Source organism: Limanda limanda, chromosome 9 (assembly GCF_963576545.1).
Source record: "Limanda limanda chromosome 9, fLimLim1.1, whole genome shotgun sequence".
In the NCBI taxonomy this organism is placed as follows: domain Eukaryota; kingdom Metazoa; phylum Chordata; class Actinopteri; order Pleuronectiformes; family Pleuronectidae; genus Limanda; species Limanda limanda.
Genome location: NC_083644.1, coordinates 28,297,935 through 28,320,730, shown reverse-complemented (window position 1 = coordinate 28,320,730; position 22,796 = coordinate 28,297,935). Strand labels below are relative to the sequence as shown.

The 22,796-nt window shown below is 40.4% G+C and overlaps 2 protein-coding genes across 2 annotated transcripts; both read right to left on the bottom strand.

The window, feature by feature from the left end:
- Nucleotides 1-1,582: 1,582 nt before the first annotated feature.
- commd2 (COMM domain containing 2) lies at nucleotides 1,583-6,346 on the bottom strand. The gene is made up of 6 exons (XM_061078330.1): nucleotides 6,155-6,346; nucleotides 4,401-4,478; nucleotides 3,664-3,746; nucleotides 2,558-2,632; nucleotides 2,380-2,478; nucleotides 1,583-2,013 (listed from the first exon to the last, which is right to left on the bottom strand). Exons 1-6 carry the CDS (start codon nucleotides 6,219-6,221, stop codon nucleotides 1,813-1,815), a joined length of 603 nt encoding a protein of 200 aa, XP_060934313.1. The 5' UTR covers nucleotides 6,222-6,346; the 3' UTR covers nucleotides 1,583-1,812.
- Nucleotides 6,347-8,867: 2,521 nt separating this feature from the next.
- Nucleotides 8,868-22,508, bottom strand: lmnb2 (lamin B2). Its single transcript, XM_061078368.1, has 13 exons — nucleotides 22,117-22,508; nucleotides 20,195-20,331; nucleotides 19,895-20,051; nucleotides 18,107-18,232; nucleotides 17,845-17,943; nucleotides 16,057-16,128; nucleotides 15,844-15,969; nucleotides 15,510-15,730; nucleotides 14,760-14,991; nucleotides 14,547-14,654; nucleotides 13,720-13,839; nucleotides 13,297-13,374; nucleotides 8,868-11,818 (listed from the first exon to the last, which is right to left on the bottom strand). Exons 1-13 carry the CDS (start codon nucleotides 22,327-22,329, stop codon nucleotides 11,783-11,785), a joined length of 1,725 nt encoding a protein of 574 aa, XP_060934351.1. The 5' UTR covers nucleotides 22,330-22,508; the 3' UTR covers nucleotides 8,868-11,782.
- Nucleotides 22,509-22,796: the final 288 nt, after the last annotated feature.

Below are 22,796 nucleotides of genomic sequence, written 5' to 3'. Positions count from 1 at the left end.
CAGCGAAGCATACAATTCACCATGGCAACGGGTAAATAAAGCGCAAAGCTCCCGTCTTATCCAGTAGAATAAAAATAATAATTTAAAAAACTGCAGCAGCAATGAGCTGATTGAAATAATGTCAATAATTGAAAACTGTTACATGTATTCAGATTGTCCATTCATGTATTTTTCAACATACACATATAGGTATCTATAGTGATGACGACAGTAATGTACAGTTAACATGTCACATTGGCGTCCAGACAGTTATCTTAATATATATGTATATATACAGTATATATATATATATATACATCAATATATATGACTGTCTCTGTCCTGATGGAGATGACTGGTTAATCATGAAGGTGCTAACAGCAGTCTAGATAGAACTTGGGCAAAATAATACCCTAACAACTAGGATGTCTATCTTTTTCTCCCCTCTCTTCTGGGGCAGATTAGGTTCACAGAATAAATTACCTCAGTAACTGAACTAGTTACAGTATTCCATGTTTGTGGGACTGATAACTGAAGGGTTAAATGAATTCAGGGTCAACAAAAACAGAGTTCTCACACAACTCATTTTCTGGTCCACTAGTCATGCAAAGTGGAAAAGTAAATTTGAAGAAAAAAGTGATACCTGGGTTTTATTGAAAATATTGATATAATCATATCTAATGCCATAAATTCGACACTGGGTTGTAATGTGCACAATCATAAGCACAATGGGTCTAAAACTGCATTGTGTCCTCCCCTTGGTCACTACAGCCAGTTTTAAACAAACAGTAGATGATCATGCAGAAGTAGGCTTCTATTTCCCTATTCAAAGGGCTAGAAATTGGAGTGCAAAATTTCTGCATCAGTGTCTGAAGATTTTCAGTCATCAAGGTCATGCTTTCTTCAGGTGTACTAAATGTGAAATTTTGGGTATCACTTAAGAATGTATGCAGAGCCTGTTACACACGGTGTATACGCATGAATCCAGACATAAACTGGTGCGCACACATGCCTGCCCTTGCAAAAAATCCAATAATGTTACATTGTTCATACAACTATCAATATCTTATAAGCTATCACAGTTATGACGTATTACAAAAAAAACACGTCTTCAACAAAATGCAGTCAAATCCTGTTCAAGTCATGAGTCCAGAAAATTACTAATCAGACTAAGCTATTACAACACAGTCTCATCGTAATAACCTTCACTACATGGTCAGGAGTGCTTCTAAATGTACAGACACTCTCACATATGATCCCATTCATCTATGCGTGGACACCTTTTTTTGCACGGGTTACACACACAACTGATAAAGGAGGCCCCGGATTCCTTCTGACTGTGTTCAAAGGTTTCCCTACACATGTTGCTTTACATAATACGGCTCAGCATTCACCAACACACTGAGTAACAAAAGCAGCATACACACATGAAATCAAAAAACGTCAAAGGGTTTTCCGTGTAAACAGCAATGACTGTCCCATCTACTGCTGAACATTTAACACAGTGTTAATCACATCAGCATCATGTGATTAACACTCTGTTCAAGTCAGACAGAGGTAGGCTTGTTGTCTCGGCTTTAACAAACCACAAGAATGGTGTATCTGTATCTTACACTTTAATGCAACATGAGCAGCACTGTAGAAACATTATGTACAATACAGTCAATACCAATTGGGTCATAGGGTAATAAAAAGATAATACAATTATGATAATTTCTCAGTCTGAAGAATAAAGAGACATGTGTTTCTCATGTTTTCTCTGTATAAAGGCAGTAATGTGGTATTTTACAGGTGGCAAGAGGAACACAAAGAAACAGAACGCCACCTGGGCGGTTATTTGATATTGCGTAATATGCGTCGAGAGTGGCTTGTTTTCATGGCAGCCAGAGCGACCTCCAGTGTGGAGATGAGGTGCAGGAGGGTGCTGGGGTCTGTCTGGAGAACCCTGCTGATGCCGCCGTCACAGCCTCTTGTTAGGAGCAGGCGCATTGTCAGCGTGGGAATGACCTGCTGACGGATCGAGCGACTGGCCAACTGGCAGAAAGTAGTGACCGTAACCGAAAAAGAGAATCAAAGGGTAGAAATCAAAATCAAATCTGAATAAAAAATCTGAGTGTGAATAACCTAAATCTTAAAGCTTTAGTCCAGACAAGTGGTATCAGAGGGTATGCTATAAAGATGTTGACTGATAACTTCAACCAAAATATGTCTTCATCATGTATCATGTATCAGATATCATGCAGAAAACACCATATGAACACTAAATCATAACAGATTAGCCAACATAATTTCACATGGCACACACAGCAGGATACAACATCTACAACATTTATTTATCCAGTTGAAATCACAGCAGATAAATAACAAACTTTAAATCATGTAGCACGCACACACACACACCTGCACATCCAGTCTCCACTCCAGGTTGTGGTAGGCAGGTAGAGTCGAGGGCAGCTGACTCAGGATGCTGCGGATTGGACGTTGGTGCTGCAGGTAGAGCTGCAACAACACACTCACGCTCAGTTGGGGTGCAGTGAACTAACTCATATTGACTGACACTCATTTGAAGTCATCTCACCTGTACGAGGATCTGGTTGAGCTCATCACCAAACCCCAAGGCTAACACAGAGTCCAGAAAATCCACTTCAGAGATCTACACACGCACAGAGCAGTGGCCATGGGAACCGTTATTGTTCTCCACGGTAGACATTATTAATCGTTACTAACAGACATAGGACAACTATATTTATAACAATCAGTCCCTGGTGCTGTGCAATTCTGTCTCACTGACATGATGTACATGTACTAAATGAAACAAAGTGGTCATTAATGTTGTTATAAAAGTGACACCTCTGTTACCTGTACATATAGGTGCATTTCAAAACATTTGAATATCGTGAAACAATTTAATAATTATTACAATTTTGACACTTACGGCCTGCAGCTAAAAAATCTTAAAATATCAGTTCTCGGTCTACCTCATTCCAAACAACCACAATCAAGGGAAAGGCTTGACTGTTGACTTGACAGTTGTCCAGAAGACTATAATCGCCACCCTCCACAAGGAGCGTAAGCCACAGAAAGTCAAGAAACACCTGACCCAACAGTACAGAATATCTGAAGGACACTATCAAAGCAACCTGGGCTGAAGTCATGAGCTGATCATCTACTACGTTACATTGATGTACAAATGAACAGAGGTTGGACAGTTTTGTATTGTACTTTTTTTTTTTTTAAATAAATCCTAGGGAATTTTTGAACATTTTGAGAAATTGGATTTTTGATTTCAATTAGCTGTCAGCTGTATTTATTGGAATCAAAAGAGAAGAGGCAAAAAGCTCGAAATATATGACGTTACCTGTAATGAATCTAGAATATATTTAAATTTCACTCTTTAATCTAAAACATAAAAATGTTTAACTTTTTCATGATATTTAAATTATTAGAGATAGAGTCTCAGTTCATGGTTATACTCACTATATTTCTCTCTCAGCATTCTCCTTCCTACATTTTTTACACAATGAGAGTCTGAACAAACTGCTATGAGTTTGGAGAATGAAAGTAAAAGGGAAAGTGGCACTGATCTGTTGCTTGGATCTTGGAAGTCAGAGTTTAAATTAGACACTGTCTTTATGAACCTTTAGCATTTCAAAACAGAAAGAATGAGGAGTGTGTGGGACTCACCATATGTTTGGAGCTCTCTGTCATTAGGAACATCAGGCCTTCCACTCCGTGCTGCACCATATCCACAGGAACACAGAGCTTTCCTGCAAGCAGCGGAGTATTATAGATTAAGTAGTCCTGCAGTCCTGGCTCGTGACAAACATCCATGTGTGTTTGTCAAAGCCACATGATAAAAAAATACATACCACATTATTTATTAATTTCTGTTTAGCACCAATAAAGATTTATGTAAAACATTAGTATTATCGTGTGCATTTTGTCTTTGACAAACATTCACCAAGTACTATTAGCAACACTTGAACACCTACTTAGCCAATCAAGTGGCAGCAGTGAAGTGTAGAAAACCCAGCTGATATAGATCAGGAGCTTCAGTCAATGTTCACATAAATAATCCGGATGAAGAAAAAGTTCAAATGATTTTTGGTTTGTGTATTTCAACATATTTCCCCAGTGAGTGGTAGACTCCAATCAAATTTCCAACCTGCTGGAAATCTATTCAGACACAGTGCCAACTCCAGCCAATCAGAGAGCAGGATGGGTGAATGTGTTGAAGGTACATGTAGTATTGAGGTGCCCCCTGATTTTTAACACTGCACATGTCTGTAATCAGGGAAATCAAGCAGTAACCAAGGAATGGGAGACACGGTAACACAAACTCAATGCAGCTTCTTTTAACTGCATCAAGCTCAGGTCGGGTGTATCAGTAAGCAGCATGTAATGAAGGTGCAGAGTCTTACTGGCTGCTGCCTCATAGATCTTGGGGCTGCTTCCCCTCCTAAGGAACTCCAGTGCTATGCGACCAAACTCAGCAACAACTGAGGAAAAAAAACAGACATGTATGCTCAATTCTTGAAATCTAAAATGCACCAACGTGTTCAATTGATTTGACTTGGGGTTATGACTGTATATAGTCAGTAACTCTGTTGTTCTATACAGGAGGTTGTACTGTGTCAAAGGCAGTTCTTCAGAGAGTGAAAACCACAGATGTTTCCAACCTTTTCAAACAGTGGCCATGGTATGGGCCATTGGCACAGGGGCGGCTTTGTTGTCATAAATGGTTTGAATGAAAAGTTAATCACATTCTTTCCAATGTGTTTCCTAATTCCTTCATTTCCTTACTCGATCAGCTCTACTTTTACACCTGCCATATTTTGTATGGAGACAATAGACTGTTTAATACTGGTTACCACAGGGCAAGAAAATTGCATGCTATCTACCCAATTCCACAAACAACTGTCTGTGTGCGGAATGACTAAATGTTTGTGTGTACGTGTGCGTGTGTGTGTGGGTGTGTGTGTGTGTGTGTGTGTGTGGACTGCATTGCTCCTTCTTTGCTTATTTAATTAACTTGTCGAGTGTCCCACAATTTTTATAGTGACTGGTCGTCCACAAACCAGAAGGTTGATTGTTCGATCCTTGGCTCCTCCATTGTTCTTGGAGAAGATACTGAGCCCAAATTGCTACTGAAGGCTATGCCGACAGTTGATAACGGAAAAAAAAATCACTGCCTGAATGTGTGTGTGAGTGGGTGAATGTGTCTTGTATTGAAAAGCACTTTGATTATGGTTTAAGTGTTAAACCACTACATCAAAGTCAAAAGTGTTCCAATAAATAAGAATCTCAAAGATGATCAAAGATCATTAGGCCAACCTCTTGAGACTCTTTATCCCAAAAGTGAATACAGACCGTCACTGCTCAATGTAAATTGAATGGAATTGAGCATGTTTTAGTGACTGTAAAGTCACATATCTTCACTTCTTGTTTGAATATGATGTGGTACAAGCAGCTGTGACACAAGAAAAACCTCTCTGACAATAAAGAGTTACTATCATGTAACAACAAAACAAAAAGGTGACACACACACTAATAAACATTATATATGTAAAAACAAATGACATAAAGTAAGACTTTTCTTTTTAAGATTTACTATACTTGAGAACTTTGACTTACTTAGTGTAATAACATTTTTTGATTGTGTTCTTCCACTACCATATATTAAAAATGTAATGATGATAATGTAACTGGGACAAAAATAATGTCCACATTCATATAAAATGTGGATCTGGTGCACAAAATGTACATATTGACATACATATCCTACATGATACTGAGTGTACGGTTTAGAGTATGAAGTATGAAGTGTTTCCTTTATCATCTCCAGTGTTTGCCGGTCATGAGACGTTCAGCTGACACACACACACACACACACACACACACACACACACACACACACACACACACACACACACACACACACACACACACACACACACACACACACACACACACACACACACACACACACACACACACACACACACACACACACACACACACACACACACACACACACACACACACACACACACACACACACACACACACACACACACACACACACACACACACACACACACACTCTCACACACACACACAGTCTTAAACACTGTGTTTGACACAGTTTGACTGTCCGGACACTGAGAGACGTTACCTGCCGTGTCGACCTTCGGCAGGAAGGAGAGATGTTCTTTATGTTCGTTAGACAGAACCAGCAGCATCCTGCTCAGCGTCCTGGTCCACACTCAGCACCGACAAACACCCGGAAAATGACTTGAAGCCTTATTTCTTCTTCGTTGGTGTGTTCCTCCTCGTCCCCTCATTTACTTTCATGCTTAACGGCTCATTCTTCTTCTTCCCCTTTATGGATCGGAACTCCACCGCACGCTTCTGCCACCTTTAGTTCAGGATGGGACTGCAGTTCGCAGAAATGTTTGTTGTCTTTATATACTATACTCTATCTTTTGTCAAACTGAAACACACGACACAGACACACAAACACACAGACACACAGACGGCAGACAGACAGACAGACAGACAGACAGACAGACAGACAGACAGACAGACAGACAGACAGACAGACAGACAGACAGACAGACAGACACACACACACACACAGACGGACAGACCAACAGACAGATAAACACATAAAAATACTCAGATGGACGCTGTGGCTGAGGGGGTAGAGCGGTTGTTCTTCAACTAGAATGTCGGCAGGTTGATCCTCAGTCTTTCCCATCTGCTTGCAGTGTCCTAGGGCAAGATGCTGAGTCCCTCAATGCCCCCCATAGATGTTTAATCCTACAATTGTAAGTCGGCCAAATTACATGTAATGTGAAACACAGACCGTCAGGCAGACAGACAGAGGTTTTCAGAAATAATTTGTATAAGCAGTGCCTGTCCTGAACAAGACTATTGGATTGGGCTGTTTTCTTGGACTGTGGTGATGCTGGTTACATCTTTCTTCTGAAAACTGATGTTTAAATTTAGTACTTTTCAAAATGAAAATTATCATAAAATCATAAAAATTATATGGCTACGATTTTGACCCAGTTACCACCACCTGCTGTAGTTTATCAGAGGACGCAGAAGAAGACGTGCTCAACTCAATTGTCGGACTGATGGCACGCTGCTTTATTTTGTTTTGCAAGGTTGATTTCTACCTTGCTCATACTTGTAAAATTAATACTTTGAATATTTCTAAACCATAAAACAGAGAACAAAGTTCTTTAAATACAGTTTTCCCAAAAACAGAAGAAAGTCACATCATTTAATAAATGGTTTTTCCCCTCCAGTGAGCAATGAATGCACTTTCTGTAAAGCCAATACTGAAACAACAGAGTTTCTCTTTATTTCTTGCTCTCATGGCCAGAAGTTCTGGAAACAGGTCATGTAATGGTTTATAAGCAAAACCAAATAGTTATGTAGAGAAGGGGTTTCATGTTTGGTATTAAAGACACACAATAGACAAAATTATCCAGCAAAATTAAAAACATTTTTAACCACATACTAAAATGAAAAGTTGTCATTTCCCCCCTGGAATTTCTTAGTTTAATTTAACTAAATATGCTTTGCGTACCTTATTTTATTGTCTGTATATGTTTAAATTACTCCAAGAGCGCATCAACGACTCATCCAGGAGGTCATAAAAGACCCCAGAACAACATCCAAGGAACTGCAGGCCTCACTTGCCTCAGTTACGGTCAGTGTTCGTGATTCAACAATAAGAAAGAGACTGGGCAAAAATGGCATCCATGAGAGAGTTCCAAGGCAACAGCCACTGCTGACCAAAAAGAACACAAAGGCTCGTCTCACATTTGCCAAAACACAGCTTGATGATCCCCAAGACTTTTGGACAAATATTCTGTGGACTGATGAAACAAAAGTTGAACTTATTGGAAAGTGTGCGTCCCGTTCCATCTGGCATAAAATTAACGAAGCATTTCATAAAAACATGTTACCAACAGTCAAACATGGTGGTGGTAGTGTGATGGTCCGGGGCTGCTTTGCAGCTTCAGGACCTGGACGACTTGCCATAATTTATGGAACCATGAATTCTGCTCTCTACCAGAAAATCCTGAAGGAGAATGTCTGGCCATCAGTTTGTGATCTCAAGCTCAAGCGCACTTGGGTTATGCAGCAGGACAATGATCCGAAACACACCAGCATGTCCACCTCTGAATGGCAAAAAAAAAAAAAAATGAAGGTTTTGGAGTGGCCTAGTCAAAGTCTGGACTTAAATCCGATTGAGAAGCTGTGGCATGACCTTAAACAAGCTGTTTATACTAAAAAACCCTACAATGTGGCTGAATTAAAACTATTCTGCAAAGAAGAGTGGGCCAAAATTCCTCCACAGCGATTGTGAAAGACTCATTGCCAGTTATCGCAAATGCTTGATTGCAGTTGTTGCCGCCAAGGGTGGCACAACCAGTTATTAGGTTAGGGGGCAATTACTTTTTCACTTAGGGCCAAGTAAGTTTGGATAGCTTTTTTCTCTTTAAAAACAGCATTTTGTATTTACTCGGGTTATCTCAGTCAAATATTAAAAAGTGTTTGATAATCTGAATCATTTAGGTGTGAAAATATGCCAAAAAATCAGGAAGGGGGAAAATACTTTTTCACAGCGCCGTATATACATTTTGTATCTATCTGGATTGATCATCAGTTTCCATGATAGTAAAAATTATCACTTTGTAAAGGCTGGACCCAGTTGTTGATCAGCTCATCTCAACTGGAGGCTTGACAGAAACAGAAAAAAAAATCAAACTGTGGGTGCATGTGTAAATAACGTGTGACAAACACACTCGTGGTGTCAAGCTGTGAACTTAACTTGTGTGTAGCAATAACCAGCATTGAAACCACAAGTATATATGTAAAACATTTATTGTGTGTACAAAAAGTAGTTCAACAAGTTAAACATGAATGAAAACTGACATTTAGCATGCTCCCGCCCTCCCTACATAAACCAGGTCTCTGCTTTACTGATTAAAGCCTGATGTTTACAGTTCATGAGCTATCACAGTCACATCTACGCATTGTGGAGCAGAACTAGTCAGACAGAAGACATCACACAGTCCCTCTAGGATATGACCAGTTAAAAACTCAAATTAAGTTTAATGTTTGCAAATCGTCTGCAGAAAGTGACTGTTTAACCAACCAATCCTGCACACTAATATGCAACAAGCGTACCCAAATAAAATATATCCTCCATTTTTGTCAAGGAATTAATTGTTGTTGGCATTCAAATTTAATTGTTTGGCTTTGGTTTGTGATAAATGGTGTATATTAAATGGAATTATAAATATATATCTTAAAAAACTGCAGTGATTGGTACTGCAAGGTAGCACTGGCCTTTTCACCAGTTTATATAATTAAAACAAATCTCCTGAAAATGTCGCAGGTATCGGTTGAATTTACATTCATTCGTAATGTTTCAACTGAAGTACTGGATTTCTGATGGGACTGAATTATCAGTGTATAGTAAAAACCTCAAAGTCTCAATTTTCAGAGCTTTTGAAATCTGATCAGTATTATCTCCAAAGTCAGTCAGTCTTACATTGCCAGACTTCACCTATATTGTATGCATGTTCAAAGTCGGTCACTAATCAGGTCTTATACAGGAAGTGATTGCTTCTGTCAACATGAAACTTATTTATCATTTTCATATCCTTCAGTAAACTCACAAAAGAACAGTACAGAAGTAGTGTTCAGGATTGTTTTTTATCAAAATTCTGAAATATACCAGAGCCGAAGAGTGAGTTTAGTCATGAGCACCCGGCCTATTAATCACCCAGGAAAATACGAAATACAAAATAAATGAAACATTTTATGTAAATAAACTGATTACAAAGACAACAAAGCTATATAAAAATAACTAGCATTGTAAAGCACAGCATACAAACACACACAAAATACAAAAAAACTGAGTTTCCCAAGATGGCACACAAGGTGTGAGAGCAACACTTGTACAATGTTCTGCAATTCAAAATAACTCATGAGAACAAAGATAATATAACTGTATCATACGAGTGTTGCTTTCACTGCTCACCTCATGCATATTAAAAAAAAAATGGAGGCAATGTTGTCAGTTTAACATTTGTGATGGACAAAGCCTTTCAGCATTACGACAGGAAGTCAGCCACTCTGTCCTAACCTGGTAGCAAAAGAGCTGACATGTCCGAGAAACACCTCTACACATCATGAGTAAACAAATTAAATGGCCGCAAACATGCCAACTTATCATACAGTACAGGTCTCTGGTTTAACTGAGACTACCCACTGCACTGCCAAGTTACATGTGGTGATCCCCAAAGTCTGTTCAGTGTCACCTCTCTGAATTTCTTTACGTTCTATGTTGCAGGTCTTTAGATTCTGCATGTTCGAGGTTTTCATCCCCAAATATTTGTATGAATTATTGGATACGTCCCTAATGTCACCAGGCAAGCAGGAGGAAGACAAAAGGGCTCCCAGGTAGCACAACACATCTTCAAAAAACTGGGCTCACTGGGCTGGAGTCACTGAGGTCACTGCCAGGACACAGACCAGACCACAAAAGGCAGTAGAGATCAGCCACAACATTAACACATTACAAAGTGTTTTCATGTTGTATGTGATCAATGTATTTGCATTCAACTACAAACTGAGTTTCAAATCATGTTACTGATGATTCAGAATGCCTTTCAAACAGGCCACAGATATACAGTGATCGGCCTTTTATACCAGTAAAGGGTTGTTATGGCTAATGAGTATAATTGCTTCAGACGTCAAAGGTTGTTAGTCAAGATAAATGTAGTGTTTCTGCTTAAGAATAGGCCGTGCTGTAGGGAGCCCCTCCAGCTAATAGCAACATTTTAAGTGGAAGATATCACATGACTTCAAACCTTTCTATTAAGTATCAGATGTTTGTCTCTAGTTTTATTCAGTTCTGCCAAGTAAGGCCGATCAGATGAACAATCAAGCTTCCCTGCTTTCTTTCCAGAGGTAAAGCAGAATGAAGGAACAGGAGACAGAGACAGCAGAAGGATGGAGTGTGTACCTGCTTCAGGAGTGTGATCAGGATTCTGAGAGCAGGTCATGTAACAACAAAGATTTGGATTATATATTCTTAGTGGTCTTCTACTGCAGTCAAAAACATGCAAAGTTTTCTTCAGGGGAATTATGTTTTTAGCACAATCACAAAAGAAAGCTGAATTTCAAAAGGCTTTGATAAACGAATGAATAAAACCCCAGTTATAACTGTATTTCTATTCATCTTCAAATGAGGATGAATGAAAATATTTAAGTAAAATGTGCGTAATGTTTATCTGGGTAACCACACATGCACGTTATAGATGGGAAACAATGCAAGACCTATTGTTGAACAAAATGTTTTGATTTTGGAGGGAGAAGACATTTTTCTCATGACATGTTTAACACTCAAGTTATTAATTTGTTCTATCTTCATGGCTATAGATAGTAAGTCCTCATCTTAACAACAAAAGAAATCTGAGCATGTAGAGTACTAATCGCAGGAGTGTGAATATTCGGCTTGAACACCACAGTCTGACAGTTTGGATCCATCATCGTTGCTTGGCGCACACATGATGGCATTGTGAAGTTACATTTAGGGAAATTATTCATATTAAAGCAGGCCCAAAATATAGAGAGCAGTAAAAAGGGAGCCTATATGTCCAAAAGTTTCTTACATTGTCTTGGACAATAAAAACACCAAATGATGAAGCACTAGACAGGATCAAATCTGATAGAGTCGGGGAGTCAAAGCCATCAGCAGAGCAGGAAGGCTTCACATGATGGCGCACTCTCTGGATGACACCTTGCCCTGGACAAAAAAAAATGTAAAAGTTCAACACAAACCAAGCTTATTAACATTCTTAAAGGGAGAAACGACTACAGGATTTTGTTGGATTAGATTTAGCTAGGTTAGCATAATAAACCGGCAACTCAGTGTGTATGAAGAGGCAGGATGAGATTATGGTTAAAAGGTTAACTAACAATAAACTATATGATAAAAGTAACAAAGACAAATAGAATTAGTCAAAATATGAATTCATTATAGAAATATAAGACTTGGTCGATACAACTTCGATAAAACTCATTCCATTAATATTTGACAGACAATACAAACACCCAATGATAATGGTGCCACCTAGAATCAATCATGTGGCTGAGATAGAGTTACAGTGTGTAATAACTAGTGCTGAACGATTAATTGCATTTACGATAAAATCGCGATATGATAAAACGTGATTTCCTTATCGCAACGTGCGCGATTAAAACGTGTGAACGAGAGTAGGGGACCGGGCTGCTGTCCTCACCCGCAGCCAGAATGCCGCGGGACAACAAAACTCCGCTGATCCAGAAGATAGCGAAGCAGGCCGGCATCACCTACAGGGGCCTCAAGTCTTCGGCCGACGTGGCGCAAACATAGAGCAAGCTCATCTTGCTGGTGACCGCGGTGCCGGCGGCGGACCTGAAAATCGCTCCCCGGAAAAGCAAGCCGAGCTCCGGGGCAGAGGGGCTCCAGAGCCCCCCGGTCACCTACATGCACATCTGCGAGACGGAGGTGTTCAGCACGCGTGTGTTCCTGCTGAGGCCCGGTTTTAACTGTTCATACATGCAGTTGTACTGTTTGACTCTGTGCCCTGTGCATTTATCTGTTTTTTATTTATTTTATATATTTACTTTGATTTTACAAAATATTTTCATAGTATAGTAGAGGCAAATTCTATGTTTCAGTTGTGTGAAATGTTACTAACTTGGGAGCAGTAAGACACCTATAATTTTAAAGAATATTTTACACTAATTGTATCTGATATTGTCTTGGTCATATTTAAATCACTTATTACGTTTTGTTGGGGGAAAAAAATCGCATATTAAATCGCAATCGCAATATTGGGGGAAAAAATCACAATAAGATTATTTTCCCAAATCGTTCAGCCTTAGTAATAACTAAAGAAAAAGTTTAAAAGATAATGAATAATCACTTAAACTGATTAAAGTTGAATATATATGACAAACACAGTCCTGAGCTCAGAGTAAGAGCCAATATTTGAGGATTAAAAAGTGTATTGAAAAAGAACAGTCAGTTAAGTTGATTTGAGGTGGTGAGAAGGATGGCAGTGTAGGATCTGTGCACCAACTTCCCTGTTTACAATCAGGACAGAGGACTGTCTCAAATTAAACATGGTATTAGCTTTATATCTGTGACTTTGAACATGATCTGTGCATGAACAGAGAAAGATGTCAACGACCTTTTTAAAAAAATGATATAAAAAAAGCTCACAAACATGTACTCACTGTCTGTTCTTCTTCCTCCTCCTCCTCTCCATTCTCCACCTCCAGCTGAGTCTTAATTACACTCCTCCTGGCCACCTCCTGCATGACAGACAGTCCACATCACTCAACAGACATGCATGAACAGCATCAGAATCAGCTTTATTGACCATGTATGCGTACACATACAAGGAATTTCACCCTGTTTTTTGCCGTTGCTCTCAACGTACACAGAAATAGAAAAATAAACAAGGACAACAAAGCAGAACAGTCTAAGCTGAACATTTAACTACGATATATACATTTAAAATCTAAATATACAAATATATATACACAAAAGTATACATATATGAACATAAAAAACCCAACAACAATCATTATTAATGTAGCGAGGTGCTTTCAGAACCAAATCAGGGACACATGAATTTCATGCAATGATCACTTTACCTCGCCATCAGTGTTGCTCAAAGAAGTCACTATGTCATCTCCTGTGCCCCAGGAAGCCTGGCTCTTCCACAGCAAGTCAGATGGGGGACTGTGGGCCACGCCGGCATCAGCAGACCATACCTGCATACACAGTGCGGTTAAACACAGCATGTGGTCAAGAGTGCTCAGACCGAAGAACTTGCAACCTCACCCGTAAAAAAGGTTTGATGTTATTTGGCTTTTAACAACTATTGCCTTTACAGTATTTATAAACACCAAAACACCCTCAGACATATGTTCACTGCTGAAGTAAGTACAAAAAAAACACACAAAGCAATATTGGTAGAACAAAGCCCAGTGAATAGATTTTCTCACTCTCTTTGCCAAACCAGAGTGTTTGGCTGCTTAACACCAAACACTATGGTATCTCTGGAGTTGGATCTGCTACATTTTCCTCTCAAAGACACCTGTATCGAGCTAACGATATATGAGAGAAATAATTCTTAGCTAAAATAGTCGTATTTGCTTCTTGATGCATTTCTGCAGTAAAGACATCAGGAGACACTTAGGCTCTTTGTTTCCTGTTTCCTATTCCTTCCTTCGGTGATACATCAGCCTTTAAACCCCTGCAGGTTAAACTAGACTAAACCACAATTTAAAATTAAGAAACCTAAAGACAGACTTGAAAACGATCGCCAACCTGATGCAACAGTCTATAAAAGACCATTGTTACACCTCGTGACACTATGACAAGACTGCACATCTTCATCTGCATAAAATAAGTGCATTAACCCCGACAAAACTATATTGACAATCACACACATTGCTTAGTACTTTAGATTTCTCACCGTCACTGACTGTCCAGCCTTTAGGATAAACTTTGGGGAGAACTTGTAGACAATCTCATCCCCATCGTCAACCTGTCTCTTCAACCTCCAGTTGCCCAAAGGCTGGTCCTATAAAACACAACCAAGTTTACCTATTTACGCAACACGAGATCAATTGCTGTATACACTAACACACACATCTGCATAGACTAACAATCATCCAGTCTTTTTTACCTGCTCAGTATCATTAGTCAGTGTAACTGCATTTCCATCCATGTCAGTGGGTGATAGGGTGACTGCTCCACTAGCTGTGGCCTCTTCCGACACTAGCAGCTGGTCCTCTCCTCTTGCCACATCGGGCACTTCCATACCATCCACTCTCTTCCTCTTGGATGAGTGTGAGGAGGAAGATCCTGTCTTCCTGGAAACAGTGACTCGAGCTGATGGGCTGGGGGAGAGCTTCAGTCTGAAAGAAACACAGCAGTCACAGGTGAATTAATGTTAACAACTCTTAGCAGAAAGGACAGTAACCCACTGCCATTAAAAATACAAATTGAGAACAGCCACCTTTTAAATGACTGATTGTACCAATAACTTGTCTGTTCTCCATGATTCAAATTAATAAAAATAAAAAAATGTAAACAACAAAAATAATACAAACATCTTAGGATGATAAATAGATGTTATACAGATAGAAGACTCGGACAAAGATTTCAACTTAATAAAACAGAAACATTTGAGAGCTCTGGTTATGCAAAAAAACAACAACCTGGCATCACCAAAGCATCATTTATAAGCAACGTCTTGCCTCCTGCACAACCGAACCAACTCAGCAGATATCTGTGTTGTTTTGAACACGCCTAACCTGCTCAACTCATCATATATGAAAGGAAAACTCTGAAGAAAGGCCGGACCCAATTGTTTGGACATTCTCAAGAATTCATGTCTCAAAACTGCTTCAGTATGTAGTCATATGTGTTGTACCTGTGCTCCTCTCCCTCCAGCAGTTTCCTGTATGCATTGATCTCCATATCAAGAGCAAGCTTCACATCCAGCAGCTCCTGATATTCACTGAGCTGAGTGTTCATCCTCTCTCTCAGTTCACTCATCTCCTGTTCTTTTGCTTCGATGGCATAACGGTGCTTGTCCCGCTCTGCCGACAGAATTTCTTCTAGCTCTCTGATACGATCCTCTGAGGTAGCCACCTACAAACACACACATATATCAACAACCAACATAATCACCAACTGGTGAAGCAATCTGCTAGTGTCACGCTTGAAGTTAAAATCCAGTAGTGTACGTTATGTGTGTACAGTACCTGTTTCTGCAGGGCATTCAGCTGATATCCAAGGCTCTCTATTCTCATACGGGACTCCTGCACCTCCTCCCTGGCTGTGCTCACTGCCCTGTCATTCATCTCTGAGGACCCTTTGGCATTATCCAACTAAAGACAGGCCAAGACAGACTATGTGTGAGAATCAGAGCATCAAAACATAAAGGGAAATTCTATTATTATAAAATGGCTAAGCACCTTGGCCTGGAAGGTTTGCTCCAGTTCTTCCTTGTAGAGAAAAACTTGCTCGTCATGTTGATTCCTTAAGTCCTGGTGGGAATCAAACAAACCTGATTAATGCTAATTCTGAAATGTGCAAAAGTTTGAAAAACATGTGATAACCTTGTTGAATATCACAATGACGATATGACTTATAATAAATAAATAAAAGAGTGCGGTGTTAAAGTATTTTTGGATTGGTTTCACTGCTAACATAAACCCAATACAGTAATTGGTCTATGCAGACACTGGGGGGAGTCAAATGCAATATTTCCACCCCAACAACATGGTTTTATTGAAGCGTTCCACCTGGCTACGTACTAAGCCACCAAGTCTGGGGCAGATACCAAGTGAGCCACACACAGCTCCACTAAGTCCCCTTGCAGTGATCGTTTGCTGTCTTTTCATACATGTTTTTACAGGCTCTGTCAGTAATTTATTTCTCCTCTCTGTGTGTCTATCATTCACACTGGGCACTGCGCCAACTGCGTCAAGCCAAACAGAGTGCGCCCCTTTCTCCAACTCTCCATACATTAACTAAGTATACTGATCCTGTTGTTTTTACCCAGTCTGAGTGAGAGTGTGAGATGGGCTGATGAATGCACTCTCTGCTCTGAGGAAAGATTTAACTCATTAAGAAAAGTATCGATCATTATGTTACGATCAGTGTTAATATTGTGGCATCATTTCAACAGAGGTGTGCATCTTCACTAGCCTCACGCTTTGTTTACAATTCAGCAGTCAGTGATTCTTGATGCAACTCGATGGAATTCAATGCATCACATACATACTTTCTATATACGTAAGTGCACATGGCTGCTTTTTCATCAGTGAATACAATCTGCAACAATGAATCTGCGGGAGGAAGTTCTGTCTGCAGGAGTTTTTGTGTGTGTTTCTTCTCATATCTGTCGCTGTTCACACACAAACTGATAATCACATGTATTTAGTTATTAATCGATGTTGCATCATGCGTCACATCTTGTGTTGCAGGTTTAAACATGTGTCTTTTAAACTCTAGAGCGAATCAAACAAACACTAAGTGAAAGTCCGAAATGGTTGTAGTTTATTGCTGTCCTGGTCCTGAAGCAGCGGTGGTTATAATTAGTCAGTGGTGAAAAAACGCTAAAACAACGAAGGTAGCGGAAACCATGCATCTAAGAATACAGAAACTTCCACAACTCTGCATTTCAAATAAATCAACATTTAAAAACTGTACTGAGTAAGAGACGTCAGCCAGGTCTGAGAGAGAGAGATTCCTCAGATTCTGGGACTATCATAAATGCGCTTCAAAATTATTTTATATAAATCAACAAACGTGATCACTAGGAATTCTGACAGCTGAATTTACTCGGGAGGATGCGGCGCGAGATTTGACCGATCTGCCTCGCAATTCTCTGTCTCTCTTTTCTCTCTTCTTCCAACAATGATAAATTGATGGAAAGACCTGTCAATGAATATCTGCTTGATATACAATGTGCCTACTAACATACCATTATTGACAATAACAATTAATTTAATTTACATTATGTTACTAACTGTTTCCTTTAGTCAATCTTCTATATACTGTTATTTTGTTGATGTTCTCAATTAGTGGATTTGTGGGACAGCATGAGATAACATAACAAAGTGGTGTTTTTTAACTAAAATGCATCGGTGAGGTACGCAAGTATTTTTTAAATTGTGAAGGTCTTTCAGTGTTTCTCATGTTGCAATACTCCACAAACATGACAACAGCTGCTTATCTAAACTCACCCCCCAACATACCTGTAAAGCTTGCGCCAGTTTGAACTCATAGTCCTGTCTGACTCCAGAATCCACCTCCACGATTCTCTGCTCCTGTCGACTCCTCGAGTCACGCACCTCCTGAACACAAAGACAAACAGCAGGCAGTTGTTAGTGTAATGGTGAACTATTCAGCATTTTTTCTTTTGAGCAGGATTTTTTCATTTCTGCATCGACAGTTATTTAAGCTCACGGATTCATTATCAGAAAAATAAAAGTTGTGGTAGTTACAAACACTTCTTACCTCTTCAAACATGCTCTTCCTGAACTCCAGCTCCTCACTCAGTGATTGACAACGGTTCTCCGAGTCTACACGCATCAGTGTCTCTGCCTCCAGCTGGCGCTTAGCAACAGCATGGCTGTCCTCTGCCTAAATGCCACACAATGGCATAGGAAATATTACCACATGAACACATCGACTCAATTTTAACTAACCGACAGATTTTGATTCATTGTTTTGTTTAAATTTGTGCCATTGTATCAAGAATAGTGATTTTGTTATCAACTACAAGATTTTTGGTATCGTGACATGCCAAATTTATATAAATATCACACTGTACAGGACGTCTCTAAAGGCCAATTTACGGTTCTGCGTTTTTGAAAAAACGGACAGATAAGACCACCCTATCCGCCGTGAAACGACCTCTCCGAGCGCCTCTCCGAGCTTTTCGTACACGTCTGATTTTTCTAACTACACGTCTTTATGTCGGAGAGCCGACGGACAGCTCTTGGCTGTGATTGGTCCGCGAACTACATCATTTCCCTACGACGTCATTTCCAGACCTCAAACTTTTCTGTTTACTTCCCTGTGTCACAAAAACCCAAACACAACTACGATTCTACGATTAATGTGACGTGTGTGTTGAGCCAGCGGAGTTGTCCGGCTGACGGTGGCTCGTTAGAGCACTGACGGCATGTGTGCACGGTCACAGACGGTTAGAACGAGCTTACAAAACGGCGCTAGCAGGCTAGCAACCATGCTAACTGCGGTGGTAACAGTGCAAGAACCCGCGAATTAAAGTCACGACTTTAATTCCACTTCTATCATGACACTGTTTCTATAATACCGCCAGGTTAGAAGCAAACACTGGGTAGTAGTTAGTGTCGGGAGTCCTGCTGACTGTGTGTGGAAGCTGGGGGGGAGCTAGGTCCGTGTAGCTTCTAGCTACATGTAGCCTCAAGCAGATTCAAGCTGTGGAATCAGCAACACAGTTCGGAAACAAGACCGGGGAACCGCTGCGCTAAGAAACGATATCAGCATTTTAACCCGCTGGGTGTCACTTTATTTAGTTCTGTTAGTTGCCATGGTTCAGTGTGTGGGACGCAAGCTAACATGTAAAAATAGACACGTGGATTTCTTCTTCCCAATTGGGGTAGGCTTCTCTGAGCTCGTCTTCCGTTGCGCCACCTATGGGTTTGGCGGTGAATTTTTTCACGTACGGAGAGGTCGGAGAGGTAAAAATCAAAAAGACTCTTTGCCCCCCGCTGAGACCTCTCCGAGAAACGGAGAACGTAGAAGTATATAAGAGCCTTAATGAAGATCTGGTCTCAGGTGTCAAACTGTATATAAGTTTTAGGCATGTCAGAATCAGAATCGTACTAATACCATGTTAACAGATGTACACGATAGCACAGGCACATCATTAGCTTGTGTTTATCTGCAATGTTTTTGTGTTGTGAAATGCAGCCTTTAAGGTTTTCTGATAGGTTTACTTCATTGAATAAAAAGGGAGTTTACTTCCATCATTTTGGTGTCTGTGGGAGAGAGAGACATTGAAATGTGGTTCTCTGTTTATTTGGTTGGTCTGGTTCATTTATAGATGTGAGTTGTAGCATTAGACGCAATACAAGAGCTTTGTCCTTAAGTTCTGATGTCAGAGTAGTTGTTAGTTAAATTTTTAGATCCTCTGAAATGTAGTGAAGTGCTCACCACCTTCCTGTTCAAACACTCAATGATTTAACAGACTGTTTCAATCTTTCTAGTATCTTTCTTCCCTCACAGTTTCCCCTGGGTACATAGTGCAGTACACACCTTAGCCAGCAGGCTCTTGACATCAGCTAGCTCAGAAGTCAGCGCAGCATTCTGGCTTACAGCTGTAGAAAGAGCTGCTTCACTCTTGTGAAGCTGGCCTTCCAAACCACTGGCCCTGGACAGTGCTGCAGCAAGATCACCATCCTTCTTCTTGACACTTGAACACACAGTCAGAGGGAGAAGACAGTTATCACCTCAAACTGGACACTGCCAAAAAGTGACCCTGTTACCAAATTCTGACATGGTTGGTCCCCAGACAGATGACTTACAATGTGACCTGTGTGTACTGTATCACATTACCTGCGCGTGGCTTCTTCCAGGTCAGCCTGAGCCTTGCCCAGGTCTATCTGGAGCCTGGCTCTCTCTTTAGCAGTGTCGTCGAGAACACGTCGAGCATCAGCTAACTCTGCCTCATACAGAGACTTCAGACCTGACACCTACAGAGAAGGGGGACACAAAAATACCATTACTTAATGGCTGTTATGAGTGAAAAAGTTTAGTTTGGTTGAATTTACATTTGGATGTTAAACAATAATATACTACTAACACTTTATCAAGCCTCAAAAAGGTGTGGAGTTGGATTTTCCAACTCTGGATAGTTATGGTCTCTAATGGCACCTATACTTGCGCACAAGAAACTAGATCATTTCCAAAGCAATATGTTGCTCAGGAACATTTCCCAGATCTCCTGCCTCAATGAACTTATATCATAACTGAAATAGATTCTCCTACAGAGAAGCTGTGCTTTTGTTTTTCTAAGGGCATCAAAACACAGCTGTGGCTCCAGCATGTCAGAGGAAATGAGAATAAAACTGACATTTGTAGTTATTTGTGTGGCAGCACGTGACAACATTAGAATCTTAAATCACAGGGAAAGATCCAAGATGTTATTTGAAGGGTTCAGCTTTTACTTTCTGTTGCCCTGTGAGCTTGAGGTTAGGCTTTCCTTTTACTGAATCACATCACATGTGAGCAGATATAGGGAGAGCGAAACCGCAATGGCTGAAACCAGAGGACTTGTACTACGAAGCGGGTTTGTATGTTTTTAACCTAAATGTCCACTGATATCCTCCTCCTACTTACGGCTGCAGTTCACACGAGACGAGATCAGATGTGATACTCATGGTTACTGCAGCAGTAACTAGGAGGAGGATAAGATCGGACGTTTAGTCTAAAATAGAGCTCCCATGATTACCCCCCCCCCCCCTTTACTTTACCTGCTCCACAGGACAAGCAACAAGCAAAAAAACAATAAAATCTTAAAAAGGGGACCTAGTAACCACAGAAAACAAAATACAAAATATTTGGCTTCATAGTACAGGCTGTATGTAAACACCACATGAGTATGTCATAACTATGCTAGTGTACACCTTGTGAGATTTAGCAAGTTTGCAAGCTGGACAAATGTATTCTTCATTGAAAGTACTTCGGCTCCAAAACAGTTTTCAAAAATGGACATATATTGATTTTGGTCAGAGCCCCATCTTCTTACGCCAAAAGGCTGAATGACAACAAGCTGAATTGTGACCCAGGTGGCTGTTCAAAAACCACTATAATTTTGTGGGGGACAAAATTACCCATCAGCAATAAAATGTTGTAGTTTGTACTACAATAATTTAAAGAAAATAACCAAGACAAAATCAGCATGCGATCATGTGCAAAAAAAAACATATATTATGTATTTGGACGATTAAAACACTTGGGCGGGATCAGCCACTCCTACTGCCTTGGTTCAATTCATCTGTACTCATCCGCGAGCGCGCGCGCGCGCACAACACTCCCTAACTTTAACAACATCAAGCTCGTATTTAAAGTTACTGAAACACGATGTAAAGTAAAGTTAATGTCGCTAGTCCCCGTTGCATGGTGTCTTTATGAAGCACACTATGAAAATGATAGGTAACATGTGTTAATAGGCGCGAACCACCACGCAGTGCAAACGACTGACCGCACACGAGCAATACTATCACTGCTATGTGTGTATCATGGGAGCTCTATTCAGACTGGAGCGTATTACTGTGAACACCAAGTATTTCCAGAGGATCTTTAAGTCACTTCACATGTTTTACGCCCAGTTGTTACTTATATTAATGTTACTTTTTATCACTTCGAGTCGGTAACTGAACGTGGGTGTGTTGTTCAGACACGGTCGTTGCGCATGGTGTCCTGACCGCTGGGCGAGGACCAGGGCGAACACTTTCTACTATTTTGGTTGGACTCACCTCTCTAGTAGTCACATCCTCTTTCTCGGACACTTTGACGATCAGCCGGTCATTCTCCAGCTCCAATGACCGGACACGGTCGATGTAGACGGCGAGTCTGTCGTTCAGATGCTGCAGGTCTTGTTTCTCCTGCAACCGAGAGATCCGGGTCGGGGAGAGAGGAGTAGAGGCCGCCGGCCGGCCAGCTTCACGACTTGGAGTTGCAGTCGCCATAATGGTTCTTTCGATAATCCTGAGTTTGCTTCACCGCTAAAAGCGCAAATAGAAAACAAGCTTATCCGCGGGTTTCGTTGAATGCGATCAAATAAACGGCGTATCTCCTAAAATGACGGTGTCTTTCAATGAGTCGTTGGACCATGCAACGCCTCACAGTTGCATGAAACAAGGTTGTGATTCCAAGATGGCCGACACCGCTATCAAGACCGCGCCAAAAGCACAGAACGCTTCCTGACTCGCAATGGCTTATGGGAGAATGGTGAGCAAGGGAGACGGACCTCTTCGAAAAAGCACAGACAGCGGTCCTGTGTGTTTCCTGTTCGATGTGATACACGAGGCACTGGAACAAAATGCTTATTAAAAACAATACCGTTTACATGTATACAAACAGGAACAGGCTATGTTTATTTAACAATGCAGGCCACATGTCAAATGATCCATCCAGATTTAAAATCACTACTTTT

What these genes read in the sequence shown, in the direction of transcription:
- commd2 (XM_061078330.1), bottom strand. Translation starts at nt 6,221, where the DNA reads ATGCTGCTGGTTCTGTCTAACGAACATAAAGAACATCTCTCCTTCCTG. An exon ending in GATCTATGAGGCAGCAGCCA is followed by an intron (nt 3,747 to 4,400) that starts GTAAGACTCTGC and finishes CGCTGCTTGCAG; the next exon opens with GAAAGCTCTGTGTTCCTGTG. An exon ending in AGTGGAGACTGGATGTGCAG is followed by an intron (nt 2,014 to 2,379) that starts GTGTGTGTGTGT and finishes ACTTTCTGCCAG; the next exon opens with TTGGCCAGTCGCTCGATCCG.
- lmnb2 (XM_061078368.1), bottom strand. Translation starts at nt 22,329, where the DNA reads ATGGCGACTGCAACTCCAAGTCGTGAAGCTGGCCGGCCGGCGGCCTCT. An exon ending in GGAAGAGCATGTTTGAAGAG is followed by an intron (nt 17,944 to 18,106) that starts GTAAGAAGTGTT and finishes CTTTGTGTTCAG; the next exon opens with GAGGTGCGTGACTCGAGGAG. An exon ending in AGCAAACCTTCCAGGCCAAG is followed by an intron (nt 15,970 to 16,056) that starts GTGCTTAGCCAT and finishes GCCTGTCTTTAG; the next exon opens with TTGGATAATGCCAAAGGGTC.